Genomic DNA, 15173 nt, shown 5'->3' on the forward strand with positions numbered 1-15173 from the left:
TATGTTCTCATGTCCTGAATGGCAGGGCATATTAATTTTATTCAAAATGGATTGTTCCAATTTACTTACTTACTTACTTACTTACCTACTTACATACATGCATACATACATATATACATACAGCCCCCCCCCCCACATGCACACACACTTAGCATACTTATTTTAACTCTGACAGCTTCATTTTTTCTTTATTTCAGGGGAGGCTTAACATTACCAAATTGGGATTTATATACGCATCAGCAGTAAGAATAACATTGGTGAAGGATTGGATAGAACTAAAGAATAAAAGAATTTTGACCTTAGGAGGCCGTGACCTGCAGGCAGGCTGGCGTTCGTTCCTATGGGATGATAAAAATAAAACGCACTAATACTTTCAAAATCATTTAATCAGAAGAGCGTTATTGCAAAAACGGCTCAAAATCAAAAAAATCCACTATATGAAAATCCTGAATTGGCTATATCACCGACAGAAAGGATGCCTCACCTCTCTTCTTTTAACTTCACCAGCAAGAAATGGTTTTATCAAAAGCTCATACTTCTGCCAATGTTGCCCTCAAGCTATTATTTTGCTGGGAGGGCAAAATCTTGGTTCAAGCCCTATGTTCCGGTTCTACATAGAAGATGGGAAATGCTTCAGTCATAGATATCTTAGATGGGGGAACCATAAGGGGAAACATTTAGAGTGGGATATCATATAATAAAATGTCAATTATAATTTGGTATACAATAACCATCAAGTATTGGAGCAATCAGAATTTCAGGAGCAAACAAAACCATACTTTGTACTTTCATAAACAAATACAAGTCTTATTTATTTATAAACTTCCCTAGTTTAATATATTTCTAGCGCTAATTGCATTTTTGCTATATTTGGAGCAATAACAAACACATATGGAGATATTGTAATGGCAAAATCAGGGTCTGCCTTTCTACTTACGTAAGAATAGGAGACGACACCTTTTCCATTGACCAGAGAAGAAAGGTTTATTATTTATTATTATTATTATTATTATTATTATTATTATTATTATTATTATTATTGAATGCATTCAAGAGACCAGTAGATTTGCACCTAACTGATCTAATTTAGGTACATTTTGACAGAGGTTTTATACCTTTGAAATGGTTATTACAAATCATATAAACGTCATATAGGCGTGCACTAATACAGGTCATAACTTCTCACCTCAGCACAAAGTTATTTCGGGTAAAATTACAAATATTTAAGGAAAATTACAATACATGATTTCCAAACCACAATAGGGAAGTAAAATGAAACTAAAAGAGAAGTGAATCTTGGTTACTCATGCAGAAAAAGGAAAATGTCAGAATGCCACCCAGATATATTGCTAAAAATATGGTTAACCTATAGCTTGTTTACAAGATGAACTTTGCCTTGGCATGAGCTGTGCCTATGACTAAGATATTGTGGTTAAGTCTTCTCCTACTTGCGAAAAGCACGCTTCCTGCGTTTCAAGCAAAATAATATGTTCCTTGTTCTTGTTCGTTAGGTGAAAGTGCATAAGCAGAGTTTTTGATTTTTAGGTTTTAGAATTAGACAAAGACAAGTAGCCTGATTAAGTATTTAGGGGTTCAATGATGGACCCCATGCTGTTTCATTCCCCCCTGTTGAAACTTCACCCAATCCTAAGATTATTGTGGAGTTTCATAAGTATCAGGCTCCCTATTGCTTATAAGCCCCACATATTCATGTTCCTCTCCTGTGTGTCCCATTAGCGTTAGGACCTTGGCAGTAGCCCGTTTTTCCACCATGAGAGATTTGATGGTGATGACCACTTGGTATAAGTATCATCCCATTCCCCTAAACAAATTAGATGACCCACAGGATATGATCCATTTCGAGAGAAACAGCTGTGGCCCACCAAATTTGTAGTTAGGGTCCAAACAATACCCGTATGCTGTGTTCGTTGAGCGAGGTTGCCTTTTTTGGGTCATATTGTTATATACCTCTGGGGTTGCTTCGAGAGCTTCCCATGGCCACTTTTCTCCCATGTTTGTTCCTCCACAAACAAAGCAATTTTTAACAGTTAAAGCTTTTGCTACTTCTTCAGCCATTTCTACAAACAAATTCACAGCCTTAGGGCTAAGAGGAAGAGGTTCCTCTAATTTCCTAAGGTTATCATATACAGACCATCCTAATGACTTTACCTCCCCTTCCTTCAAAGTTTCCACCCTTATTGTAATGTATGCCAGTGGGTCAGCCCAATCCCCATCAATTCCTATCCCATAACTTTCTTCCTCTGGGTGATCACGGGACACTTCAAAAGCGACTGAGTTTGAATTGTGGAGACTGCGAAAATTGGAAATATATAGACATCCCAGATGAGGAGAAGTAGGATACCCTCCTCCAGTATGTTGACAAACACAATCCCATCCTCTGCACGGGTTTCTTTCATCCATGCGATCTGCACAAGGAGGATACTAATCCCGACTTGGATTCTTACATCCTTGGCAGTAGACATGGGATCGGGGACAGAGATACTTATGATTGTGGTAATAAGTTTGTCTCCATCCCTGACTTCCACAGCTTCTGTAAGCCACCCTATCCATTGCAGCACATACACCAAATGATACGGTGATGGGCTTTTGTCCTTGTTTTAAAGCAGTAACTGTGGTGAGGTGGTAAAGCCGGGATTCCTTGGGGTTGTCAAGTAGGGCCAAGCCGGCCCATACACTGACTTTGATGCGAACTGGAGTGGTTGGCTGATAACAAACAAGCTGGTTCTTCTGAATGCAATAGTTATACATGGTACCGTTAGATACACATGTCTTTTTCTGAGGGGTGCAGTCCACTGGGGCCTGAGTGTGGTAGATCATTGTAACAATGGTACGAGGTCCCACCTTAGCTTTTGTAAGACATGGGCCACACTCATCCAGCCCTGGTGTTGCAGGTAGATAACATACCACCCCTTCAGATCCCTCACATTGACTATAAAGACGGGGTTGCTTCCTTCCAAAAGTGCAATTGGGAAGATTGAAGTTCTGACAGGATTTAGGTTTTCCCATTTTGAACTTTAAAGTATTTCCTCTTGTTCCTACTAGGCATGCAGTGCATTCCAATGGGGCAGGGGTTACAGATCCCTTCCCATCTAATCCATCCTTCCCACCTTCTGGAAGAACAAGTGTAGGATGGAGGTTCCTACCTGGTTGCAAGAGTGGCTCCAGAACCACCATCCCTTTTCCTTCTGCAGTCAATGAGACTCTTGCCGTTCTGCTTATAATCTCACCAATTGTTACAGCTCGGCACTGGTATGATTCTGAGTAATTAGAATGAGTAATCCAGACCTTCAAGTAACTAGATTTCTCATCATAGTTACGTATTACGCCCATGTGCCGAGTCTTGCTCAGTACCTGAGGTTCCATACTTGACAAATTCTCTTCATCTGACCACCATTGCAACAACCACACATGTCTCACATTCCCTATGATTTTACAATATATCCTCACCATGATCGGAAGCTGATCATTCGTTATGTCATATTTCATGTCCAAACCAAAATCAAGAGATGTCCGCTTACCCCGAGTCCTTGTCCTTTCTGGCTAGGGCTCTGGGTATGGTCTCTGAATAGGCCTCAAAGTATGGCACATTATGGTTGAATTATAGTATTCACTTGGTGCCCAAGTAACATTAGGATCCAACCTACATTGCCAATAGTTCCCGGATCCCTCGGAACAGGGGGATAACCCTTCCTCTGGATAACAATCCACTATCCAGCGTTTTACATAGGCAAAACCCAGTCCCTGTGTACTCGGGACTTTATAGAAACAATGCCTACAAGGAGGAAAAGGTCCTGGTCCCATTTTCTCTAGCAGTAGTTCAGAAGTTACCTTTACAGGGGAGTCATTTTTCACCGTGAGGGCCCTGACACCTGGTGTTTGTTGGGTGCTCTCCTCCCTCACATATGGTGGCTGCGAGGTACTCCCACTAATCTCATTCCCCCCTGTAGGAGATGGGTCTACATAATCAGGGGAAACCTCCCATATCTGCACTGGTGGAGCAATCTTATCTTTCATGGCAGCATTTTTCATGGCAGCATAGAAATAGAGAAAGTTAAGAAGAACAGAAATAGCTAAGAGAAAAATTACGACTAGGATCGCTGGGATCAGACCATTCCTAATGCATGCAGTCTAGCGTAGACGGCGGTTGGTTTCCATGGTTGGTTCTCCTTGTTGGACGGGGACGAAGGTTCCACGGGAGACGCGATGCGTTGCCTGTGCGATGGGTGTCGGCGGCACCTGGAGCGACACCTGCAGAGGGGTCTTCACCACCTGGCCGTAGAGCGATTGCCTCCTGTGAATCAGCAGGCGAGGTGGCGTCCTCCTTTCTTCTTCTCCTTTTGGCAGGGTGTAGAGGCTGGACAGAGTCCTTGGAAACAGTCTCACACGAAGATGCAGCCAATTTCAGGCGTGTCCAATGGATCCAAGGCTTAATTTCAGCTACCTTAACAGCAAGGGGAGAACAAATAACAACAGTATATGGTCCACACCATCTGGGTTCCAAAGGCACCTTTTTCCAGTCCTTTACCCAGACCTCCTGTCCTGGGCGGAAATTATGTACTGGAGTTACAATCACATGAGGACGACACGACAGCACATATTTTTGTAATTGATGGACAACAGTATTCAAAGCTTGCAACTGTCTGATTTTCACTGTGTCTGCCACTTGAGTAGTAGGCAATACCTGTGGACTAACCAAATTAGGAACCCTTCCATACATTAACTCATATGGTGAGACACCCAACTCCCCTGTGGGTGCGCACCTCACGGCTAGCAATGCCATGCTGAGGGCATCTGGCCATTTGAGATGAGTTTCTTGACAAATTTTAGCCAATTTATTCTTTATAGTTCTATTGGCCCTTTCAACGACGCCCGCCGATTGGGCGTGGAAAGAACAGTGTAACTTCCAGGTAATCCCTAATACCTGGGCAACCTTCTGAGTGGCTGCATGAATGAACTCAGGCCCATTATCTGAAGAGATACGTGAGGGCAACCCATATCGTGGAATAACTACATTTAATAGAGTTCGGGTTACCTCCAAAGCTTTTTTCGTTCTAGTGGGAACACATTCAGGCCACCCCGTGTATGTACAAACAACAACTAACATAGCCGTATACGATCCCACTTTCGGCATGTCTGTAAAGTCAATCATTAAATAATCAAAAGGATAAGCCCCCCTAGGTTGGTGCCCAGGGGGAAGACTCGGGCCCTGACGTGGGTTATTAGCAGCACACACCTGACATCGAGAACAAACAGCAGCTGCTAGACTAGACAAATTGTTAATATAGACTTCCCTTGTCAAAGCCTTTCTCAAAACTGTCTTCCCTAGATGTAAATGCCTATGCAAGGAAGAAACAACCTCCCATGCTAACTGCTGAGGTACAAACACCCTGTTGTCCGGCAGAGTCCACCACCCATTCACTAGTTTTGCCCCTATAGCTTCAGCTTGCTGGACTTCTGAGTGGCTATATGAGGGGGGTTCATCTTTCTGGTTCGGGATCCACAAAGTAAGACAGTTAGCTTGCAGGGAGAATGGATCCAAAGCTGCTGCTCTTGCCACCTGGTCAGCCTTGTGGTTTCCTCTTTCAGCTGTTGAAATCCCCTTCTGATGACCTCGTACATGCATAATGGCAACTTGTTTGGGGAACCACACACTGTCCAATAGACGCAAAATTTGGGGTCCATATTTAATGTCTTTTCCTCCTGCTGTGATAAGACCTCTTTCTTTGTACAAAGCTCCATGCACTTGAACTGTAAGAAAGGCATACTTTGAATCTGTGTAAATGTTGACACGTAGGCCTTTTGCTAATTCCAATGCCCTAGTGAGTGCATGCAATTCTGCCAACTGAGCACTAGTTCCTGCAGGTAAGGGCTTAGCTTCCCATACATCCTCAAGAGTAACTATTGCATAAGCTGCTTTTCTTACACCTTCATGGATAAAACTGGTTCCATCAGTAAAAAGAGTTGCATCTGGGTCGGAAAAGGGTTCATCCTTCAAATCTGGACGACTTGCATAGGTTTCCTCAATAGTTTGCAGACAATCATGAGAGATCTCAGAGTCTGGTTCAGGTAATAGAGTGGCAGGATTCAAAGCATATGACTGAACAAGTTTTATGAGGGGGTTATGGGTAATAAGCCCCTGATACTTCAACATACGTGGATTGGTAAGCCATAAATGACCTTTCTGATCTAGGACAGCCCGAAGAGCATGGGGGGTGTAGATATTCAATTGCTGTCCAAAAGTAAGTTTATTTGCTTCCTGAGTAAGTAAAGCTGTGCCTGCTACAGCCTTAAGACAAGAGGGCCACCCTTTTGCTACCTGATCCAATTGTTTTGACAAATATGCAACTGGTCGATACCACGTTCCCATCTTCTGAGTTAACACCCCCACAGCCATATTCTGTTTAGTGTCCACAAATAAATGAAAAGGTTTATCTAAATTAGGCAGTCCCAGACTCGGGGCTTGAGTCAAAGCATGTTTCAAGTTTAAAAAACTTTTCTGTTCCTCTTTTTCCCATCGCAAAGGTTCCTTTTCATTTCCTTTTGTAGCTTCATAAAGTGGCTTTGCTAACAAGGCGAAGTTAGGAATCCAAATGCGGCAAAATCCCGCTGCCCCTAAAAAGCCTCTTAATTCCTTCCTATTTCTTGGGGCTGGTAATTGACAAATGGCCTCCTTTCTTTCATGTCCCAAAGTTCTTTGCCCTTGCTGGATATCATATCCCAAATACCTAACATTCAACTGGACCAATTGTGCTTTGGCCCTAGAAGCTTTATAGCCTTTTTCTTGTAACAGAAGTAAAAGGGATGCAGTATTGGCATGACAAACCTCTTCTGTTTGTCCTGTCACCAAAAGATCATCCACATATTGTAGCACAACAATAACCTCCCCCTTTTGGTATAGGTAGAATCGGGGAATTCCATGGTGAGTCAGTGGGCACCAGAATCTTATAAGTCAGATACAGTTGTATGACTTCCTGAATAGCCTGCACAATTTCTCTTGGGTACCCCCTCTGGCGAATGCATACAGGACGACTCATTGGTAGTTCCTCAACAATGACAGGGGTGTGGTGAGCAGCAAAACCAGGGGGGTTATCTTCCGCCCACAGCTCAGGAACCCGGAACTCCCTCCATTTGTCTCCTGAGACTTCCTGCACCACCATGATTCTCCAAACCTCTTCCCGAGGAATGTCTAAATTCACATTTCCATATCTTACTCCTACGGATCCCTTTTCATCAAAAAATATCTGTGCTCGAAGTTTGCAAAGCAAATCTCTACCCATGAGTGGAAGCGGGCAGCTGGGCAAATATACGAACTGGTGAGTCAACATTTTTCCTCCCGCCGTGCATAATAGAGGCTCTAAAAGTGGCTGGGTTTGTGGTTTTCCTGTTGCCCCTTGAATGTTGATAGATTGAGAAGAAATATGTCCCAAAGGTTGAGTTAATACTGAACGGGTTGCTCCTGTATCTACAAGGAAAGAAACTTCTTTGCCCCCCATGGTGTCGGGGGAACTTATAGGAGCTTTTTCTTCTTTCTCTCCTTTATATCTTATCTGTTCCATGCTAGTAAGGACAGCATCTAATCCCTGCTCAATTCCTTCAATAGGTAACTGGCTTGTGGACCCCCCCGTGCTGGGTGTAGTTCTTCTGGTATAAGTCAGGGACAAGGATTGCGGTGTGACTGGCAAACCGACCCCTCTAGGTGCAACATATGGAGGGGGTTGTGGCAATTCTTCTGGTGCACTAGCCAAGACTGGTGGTCTCTGCTTAGGACTTTTGGGGTCTGTAACTCTGACAGCCATAAGAATACATTGTTGTTTACATTTCTTTAACCAAGCTGGGGGTTGATTAACTAATTTCTTCCAAACATCTATATATGGAGCCTGAGCTAAGCTCCCTATCTTAGGATCAAACACCAACCTATGGACTTTTAAAACTAAGTGAGGATCAAAGGTACCTATTTCAGGCCACCCAATGTCATATCTGGGCCATTCTAATTCACAAAACCTCCTAGGCTCATGTTTACTCCACACAATTCCATAATCCTGACTCATAAATCCTTCTTTAAAATGCTTTAACATAGAATCCAGAGGAGTCTGACTACTACTTCCTCCACCCATAATTTTCCCAAATACTGAATAACACAATTCTTAACACTTTAACCTTTTAAACACATACATATATTCTGGACAGTCCAATTCCCAAAACCTTTATACCTAGCAAGGTGGATCAGACCTCACTCTCCGGTTTAAAAAGAAAAACCGGGTCTTAAATAGAAAGCCCACAATTACTTGCCTGTTTTCTGTGGCTTTCCTCCTCCGGTGCTGGCCAGACTTTTGTTCTCCTTTTTCCTCTGGTTTTCCAAGGCTCTTGAGACCGCTAACCGCCGAGGCTGAGCTCTCCTCGCTGCCGGGAAATTCCCTCGGAACAAAAGGTCCGTTTGGCGCCAGAGAGGTTCCTGACCCGATGAGCCCCCAGCCCCCCGGGTTAGGGATCCCAGAGGGTCCCCAAAGACCCTATCGTCTCCTGGCTGGCTCGCCAAGAAATGTAATGGCAAAATCAGGGTCTGCCTTTCTACTTACGTAAGAATAGGAGACGACACCTTTTCCATTGACCAGAGAAGAAAGGTTTATTATTTATTATTATTATTATTATTATTATTATTATTATTATTATTATTATTGAATGCATTCAAGAGACCAGTAGATTTGCACCTAACTGATCTAATTTAGGTACATTTTGACAGAGGTTTTATACCTTTGAAATGGTTATTACAAATCATATAAACGTCATATAGGCGTGCACTAATACAGGTCATAACTTCTCACCTCAGCACAAAGTTATTTCGGGTAAAATTACAAATATTTAAGGAAAATTACAATACATGATTTCCAAACCACAATAGGGAAGTAAAATGAAACTAAAAGAGAAGTGAATCTTGGTTACTCATGCAGAAAAAGGAAAATGTCAGAATGCCACCCAGATATATTGCTAAAAATATGGTTAACCTATAGCTTGTTTACAAGATGAACTTTGCCTTGGCATGAGCTGTGCCTATGACTAAGATATTGTGGTTAAGTCTTCTCCTACTTGCGAAAAGCACGCTTCCTGCGTTTCAAGCAAAATAATATGTTCCTTGTTCTTGTTCGTTAGGTGAAAGTGCATAAGCAGAGTTTTTGATTTTTAGGTTTTAGAATTAGACAAAGACAAGTAGCCTGATTAAGTATTTAGGGGTTCAATGATGGACCCCATGCTGTTTCAATATGAGTACAATGTGAAATTCATGAGATGCCAGCTCGCTTATAAATATAGCAAATCAGTAATTAGCACCAAGGGAAAGCATATGAAACTTCAAGACACTCCTTGGGATTTGAAATTAACTGAGTTAAAACTGATTTATCTTTGTCACAAATTAATATTTTGAGAAACTAAAACTTGGCTGTCCATAGATGTAGTTTAAGCTTCAAAATAAAATTTGAAGTCTGGACTGAAAGTCAGCTTTTACATATTCCAAATCAGGGCTGCCAAATGCCGTCTGGATGCGTCATGGGCTGGCCACCCCCACCCCAGGTTTAGCAAAGGAGAAAAAAGTCCTGATATGACACGTGATGCTCCCGTGACAATGTGAGTTTGACTCCCCTGTTCCAAATAATGGACGAATGTCATAGAAATGCTCCTCCCTGTGCAGAATAGATGATACGTGCTGTCCTACCAAAGTGAATCATTCAAAATGTATTTTGAAAAGGATTTACTATGGAAAAACCAAAGTAGACTTGTGTCTCTTAATGTTCTTTCTTGTAACAATAAGTGAGTTTCTGAATATGTTGCTGATTAATTAATAGATGTATTTCCAAGGCCAAACTACAGGATGTAATTGGATTTCTTGCTCTGCCCTCACAAAGAACCTGAGCAATAAAATAATTGTTGAATGCCTTCAAGGATTAAGAATTGAATTGAATTTATTTCATTTATATGCCACCCTTTTCCCCGAAGGGGACTCGGGGCGGCTCACAATCCAAGACACTGAAATTTAAGTTTCAAGTTTCATAAACTCCTTTCTTAAACTGCATGAGTAATATAATTAGTGGAAGAGGAAGATAAGAAAATCTGCTTGCAAAGAAATCCTTCACATCCCAAAAAAGTTATCTTTACCTTTCCCACCCAGCATGATCAGCAGAAAATATTAAATTATTCTCTTTTTTTTCTTGTTTATAAGAACACAAAGGTGGTTTTCTCTGTCTTCTTCCTTGCTTATGATCAGGAGTTTGATCCTCACTGACTCAGGGTTGACTCAGCCCTTCATACTTCCGAAGTTGGTAAAATAAGGATCCAGATTGCTGGGGGCAATATTCTGACTATATAAACCACCTAGAGATGGCTGTAAAAGCACTATGAAGTGCTATACAGGTGTATAAGTCAAAGTGCTACTGTTATTGCTAGGAGGAAAGACATTACCTTCCTTGGCAGAATTTTATTAAACAGAAAGTCCAAACCTTTACTATCGAATCTCATTCTAAGAATTTTATGAATAAATAATGGGAATTATAATCTTATACTCTATTATTCTTAAAAGAGTTGCTATAATTATATGCATGTTTCAGTAAAGCAAATTGTTTTAGATCATAGATGAAAGACATTATTCTTCCATAAATTATATTGTCTCATTCTTTCAATATAATATTTTTGGTTCCTGCCTATACTAAAATGGAACCAATTTGCCCAAAGTTCTCCAATGCTGAATTTCCTATAAATGATGTGCAGATTAAAAATATTGATTTACTACCAGTCTGCTCCCCCAGATTAATAAGAATATTGTGCCTGATTTGAAATAGGATAAATTAGTTAAAAACAATTTAAGCCTTACTGAATTCAAAAATCTAAATATGATTACATCTAGGTTAAAAGTAAGGGTTAGTTTATTTGTTATTCCCAATCTCACTTTTAAATCAGACACAGCAATATATATTGTATTGTATATGTGTCTGTGTATGTGTATGCGTGTGCATGTATGTGTGCGTGTGAGAGTGTGTGTGTGTGTGTGTGTGTGTGTGTGTGTGTGTGTGTGTGTGTGTGTATGTATGTATGTATGTATGTATGTACGTACGTACATACTATTAAGCACACAAAATTTCAGGAAAACTGTAGAGGTCTTGCCGCCAATAATGTTGGCTATACTACAACCCCTAAAACATTAGAATCAATATGTTTGTATTTGAGGTTAAATGTAACTTTTTATTATTATTAATTATAAGCTGAGGCCACTGGTTGACTTGGTGGGTTTAACAATGTAACCAATAAGTAAATTTTATTCTTAAGGAGATTTTCAACTATCAAAGCTGGTTGGGTGATTAAAGCAAGCTATTTGCTGAAACTAGAGTGAAGACAATAGTGTGGCATGGAATTCGGCATTCTTTTAAAACTTGCTCTGGTATTGCCGACTTTAATAAACCCAATATTTATTCCTGCACCATCGACCATGAGTCAAAATCATGGCGAAGAAGAAGTTTAATGGAACCAATTCATAAAGAGGTTGCTTTCAATGGGCAATTTTATATACATTCAACCTTTCCCTTTCCCACTCCCGTTCCCAGAGTTGCTTATAGGCATCGATCATGGGAGGTTATGTATTACTGAAGATTAGCTATATTTTAAACATCTAGATAGTATGGGGTGCCTAGTAAAGACAAAATAAAAATAGGTGACTTATTATCTTGCAGTTCACAATAGAAGAAAGGAAAAACTTTGAAGAACTAACTTTCTAACCACCTTTCTTCCTAGTGTTCGCTTTAAAATGTAGGTTTATTTCAAGACAGCTTGTTATTCAGGCCACTTAGATGAACTAGCTCCTTCTACAATAAAACTCTTGCAACTGAAGTTTCTTATGCATTACTAAATTTTGGTTTCAGGCTGTTGTTGCTGATCCAGAGTTGAATACCATAGGTCTCCAATGTTACAGGTGAAGACACTTCCAATATCTCAGCAAACAGTCCCAGTTCTGTGCTCCTCTCAGGCTTGATATCTTCTCTGTGGAACCACTGGTACTTCCATCTCTGTATGTAAATAATTTCTCAGCTGTGAGGTCAAGTGGTGAATTTAGCCTTTGACCAAATGCTCTTACATGGAAGTAAAGCGCTATTGAAAGCAGCAGCATCCAATTTCCAAATATATATGGATAGATTGGCTGTCTAAATATTGTTTCTCCTATTGATCAGTGTCATATTTGTCTTTGTCTCTCTTTGGTGTTCTCTCCTGTGAATTTTCTCTTTCATTTTCACTTCATGATATTGATTGATATTTATTATTATTTAAAATTAAGATTATGATTGATGTTCCACATTTGCAGACAACAGGATGCTGAAATTTCTGCTATCACTGGCTGTAAAAATCACCTTCAACAACTATGTCAAAGACAAAATATGCCTTGTTCATAATTCATAATGCTTAAAAAAAGAAGAATTATTAGTATCTTAAAATTTTATGACATTTCAAAGAAGAGAACATTATAAAAATACTTAGCAAATCTGATTTTATTGCATTTTGAACTCTCAACTTACATTTGGACTTAAGTAATAATTAGCATTTTTCACTGGCGTAGACCTGCTGATATAATATATCTGATAATGTAATTCCAAAGTTAAGCAGCGCTTGAAATCTCAATTTAAACTTTCAGACATCTTCCAGTTAAACTGATGTGCAGAGGAGAGGAAGATGAACTTTAAAATACTAGCATGTTCAAATTATTAAAAAAAAGTTCAGCTTATCGAAAGAAAAATATGTCTGGCAGAGTTTTGAAACATTAGATGAAATAATAAAACCTGCAGACATTTTCTATGAGGCCTCATAACTTTTACTCATGAACGTAAACCAACAAAATAATTTTAAACCAAGGACATTTGATTAATGAGATATATTTGCAGGTATAAAATTAAATAGTTTCCTTAAAGAAATTAAATTGTCATTCATGGTGGTCTCTTCTAATACATCATCCTTTTCTTATTGGGCTCGATCAGAAAATTCCCATTTTGTTGATGTGGTAAGAGGGATGAGAAACCTGGCTTTAATGGCATTTTTGTCCCCTGTACTTGATACAATAAAAAGCCCCAGTGAAGGACTCAGAGCTTATAGATAAAAATGCAGTCTGAACATCTGGCTGACTATGCAGCCTACAACAACAACAATACTTCAGTGAGGCTCTATCATTCATCCACACAGCTCTTTCCTGACAGACTCTACTTACTAAGGGGGGGGAAAAAGGTTGGCGTGGAACGTTGCAACTACACCAGATAGTTAAAGAAGAAAATAAGAGTTCTGGAAGAATATCTAAAGGACAGAGAAGAAGATGCCCTGAAGCTCGTATACCATACTGGACAGATCACACTGGCCTATAAGAAAGACCAAATGAAAAATAGAAAAGTGACTTGAAAAGAAAAACATTTCCCGGTCAGTACATTAAAAAAAAAATAGTGCACAAAGCAGATAATAACAAGGCCTGGCAACGGCTAAGAGCAGGAAAGTTGAATAAAGAGACCAAGGGACTAATTACAGCTGCAGAAAAGAAAGCCTTGCTAACAAACACATACCAAGCCAGAATTGAGCAAATGCTGCCTTTCCAGAGAAGCTGAAGAAACAGGGGACTTCCTAGTTAGCTGCTGTCAGAATATGGGGCAGACTGACTAGAAACAATGGTGTGCCAAACCAGTAACAATGGTGCATTGCAGGATTTGTAACAAATACCATTAACTTGTAAGAGAGAAATGGTGGGACCATAAAATAGAGAAAATAATAGAAAGTGAAGAAGATGAAGTGCTTTGGAACTTTCAAACTCAAAAGAGACACGAGGCATTTGCCACATAACACACCAGACGTGACAAGAGTCAATAAGAGGAAAATGTCTGGCTAGTGGACATGGCAGGACCTGGATGAACCAGCAGAACAGCAAAGAAAGAACTGGGGAAGATAACAAAACACAAAGACCAGCAAATAGAAATAGAATGACTATGGCAAGAGAAACCAATGGTTGCACCAATACTAATCCCAAAACAACTGGAGCACCACTTAGGGACCATCGGCATTGACAGAATCATTATTAGTAAATTGCAAAGGCCAACTTTACTTGGAACAGCTTATACATCCTGTGACATTACCTTTAACACCATGAAACAACAAAACCTGCCTACTCCAGGTCCTTGGGAAGGACTCAGTAATGGATAAAAAAGGACAATCAAATCAAACATCGGTCTGATTATGCCATGAACAACAATAATAAGGACTCAATGGGTAGATAAAAATACCAAATACAGTCTAAACATTTGACTGACTATGTGGGCAACCAATAATAGTAATAAAAATCAGAACAAATAGTCCCTCCATCCATACCCTTTTGCTGTGGGAGAGGGTCTATAATGTTCTGATAAGACTCAGAGCTATGCAAGCAGAGATATAGTCTACCAGGAAGGACAGCTATGTCTTAATGGAAGAACTGGATTAAGGGTATCCATTGATTCATTCAATATAGTAAGAACACAGAAAAAGAGTATTCCACTGTATAGAATGTAACCTGGGTCAACAAGGACCAGTTCAGATGTAGGAGTTCCTCTACAATTGTGGGAGATAACCAGGCAGAGTTTGAGGGAGGGGTCAAATGTGTCATCAGTTTGGAGTCATCTATGCCTAAGAGATCTTAAGTCCAGCCTCCCTTTCCTTGAAGTCCATTGACTTTTATTTGGCGCCAATTCACCTTTCTCATTAGTAGTTCAGATTCCTTTGTGTAGGTAGCATGAAATAAACAATGCGGTACTCCATCCTGTTCCCAGACTTTTTGCACTTGACAATAATTAGGCAAAGGAACTCAGGAGCTACGGCTGGGTAACTTGATCTTAGATTTGTAGAATTATTGGAAAACAATCAAACACAAAAGTGTTAGTCAAAACCAACAAAGCAGATATACTTAAAGCAAATGTTTCAACTGTGGAAAATGGATTCAAATATTACTAAACAGCAATTAGCAGATCAAAGGTGATTCACTACCAGAAAAAATATATATTCAGGGATACAGAGCTGGAATTTTGAAAATGAAAGACCCAAAAACAATATTAAAATAGCATAAAAAACTCAGATAACAACAGTTTAGAAATATACAAGAAACAACTGATATGAAC

The 15173-nt window shown here is 40.0% G+C and overlaps 1 protein-coding gene across 1 annotated transcript; it reads right to left on the bottom strand.

Annotated features, from left to right (window-relative positions):
• Positions 1 to 2442: 2442 nt before the first annotated feature.
• On the bottom strand, positions 2443 to 8135 carry LOC116510811. The gene is made up of 3 exons (XM_032220462.1): positions 7044 to 8135; positions 4270 to 6964; positions 2443 to 3443 (listed from the first exon to the last, which is right to left on the bottom strand). The coding sequence occupies exons 1-3, from the start codon at positions 8133 to 8135 to the stop codon at positions 2443 to 2445; spliced, it is 4788 nt and encodes a 1595-aa protein (XP_032076353.1).
• Positions 8136 to 15173: the final 7038 nt, after the last annotated feature.

Source organism: Thamnophis elegans, chromosome 6 (genome assembly GCF_009769535.1).
Source record: "Thamnophis elegans isolate rThaEle1 chromosome 6, rThaEle1.pri, whole genome shotgun sequence".
In the NCBI taxonomy this organism is placed as follows: domain Eukaryota; kingdom Metazoa; phylum Chordata; class Lepidosauria; order Squamata; family Colubridae; genus Thamnophis; species Thamnophis elegans.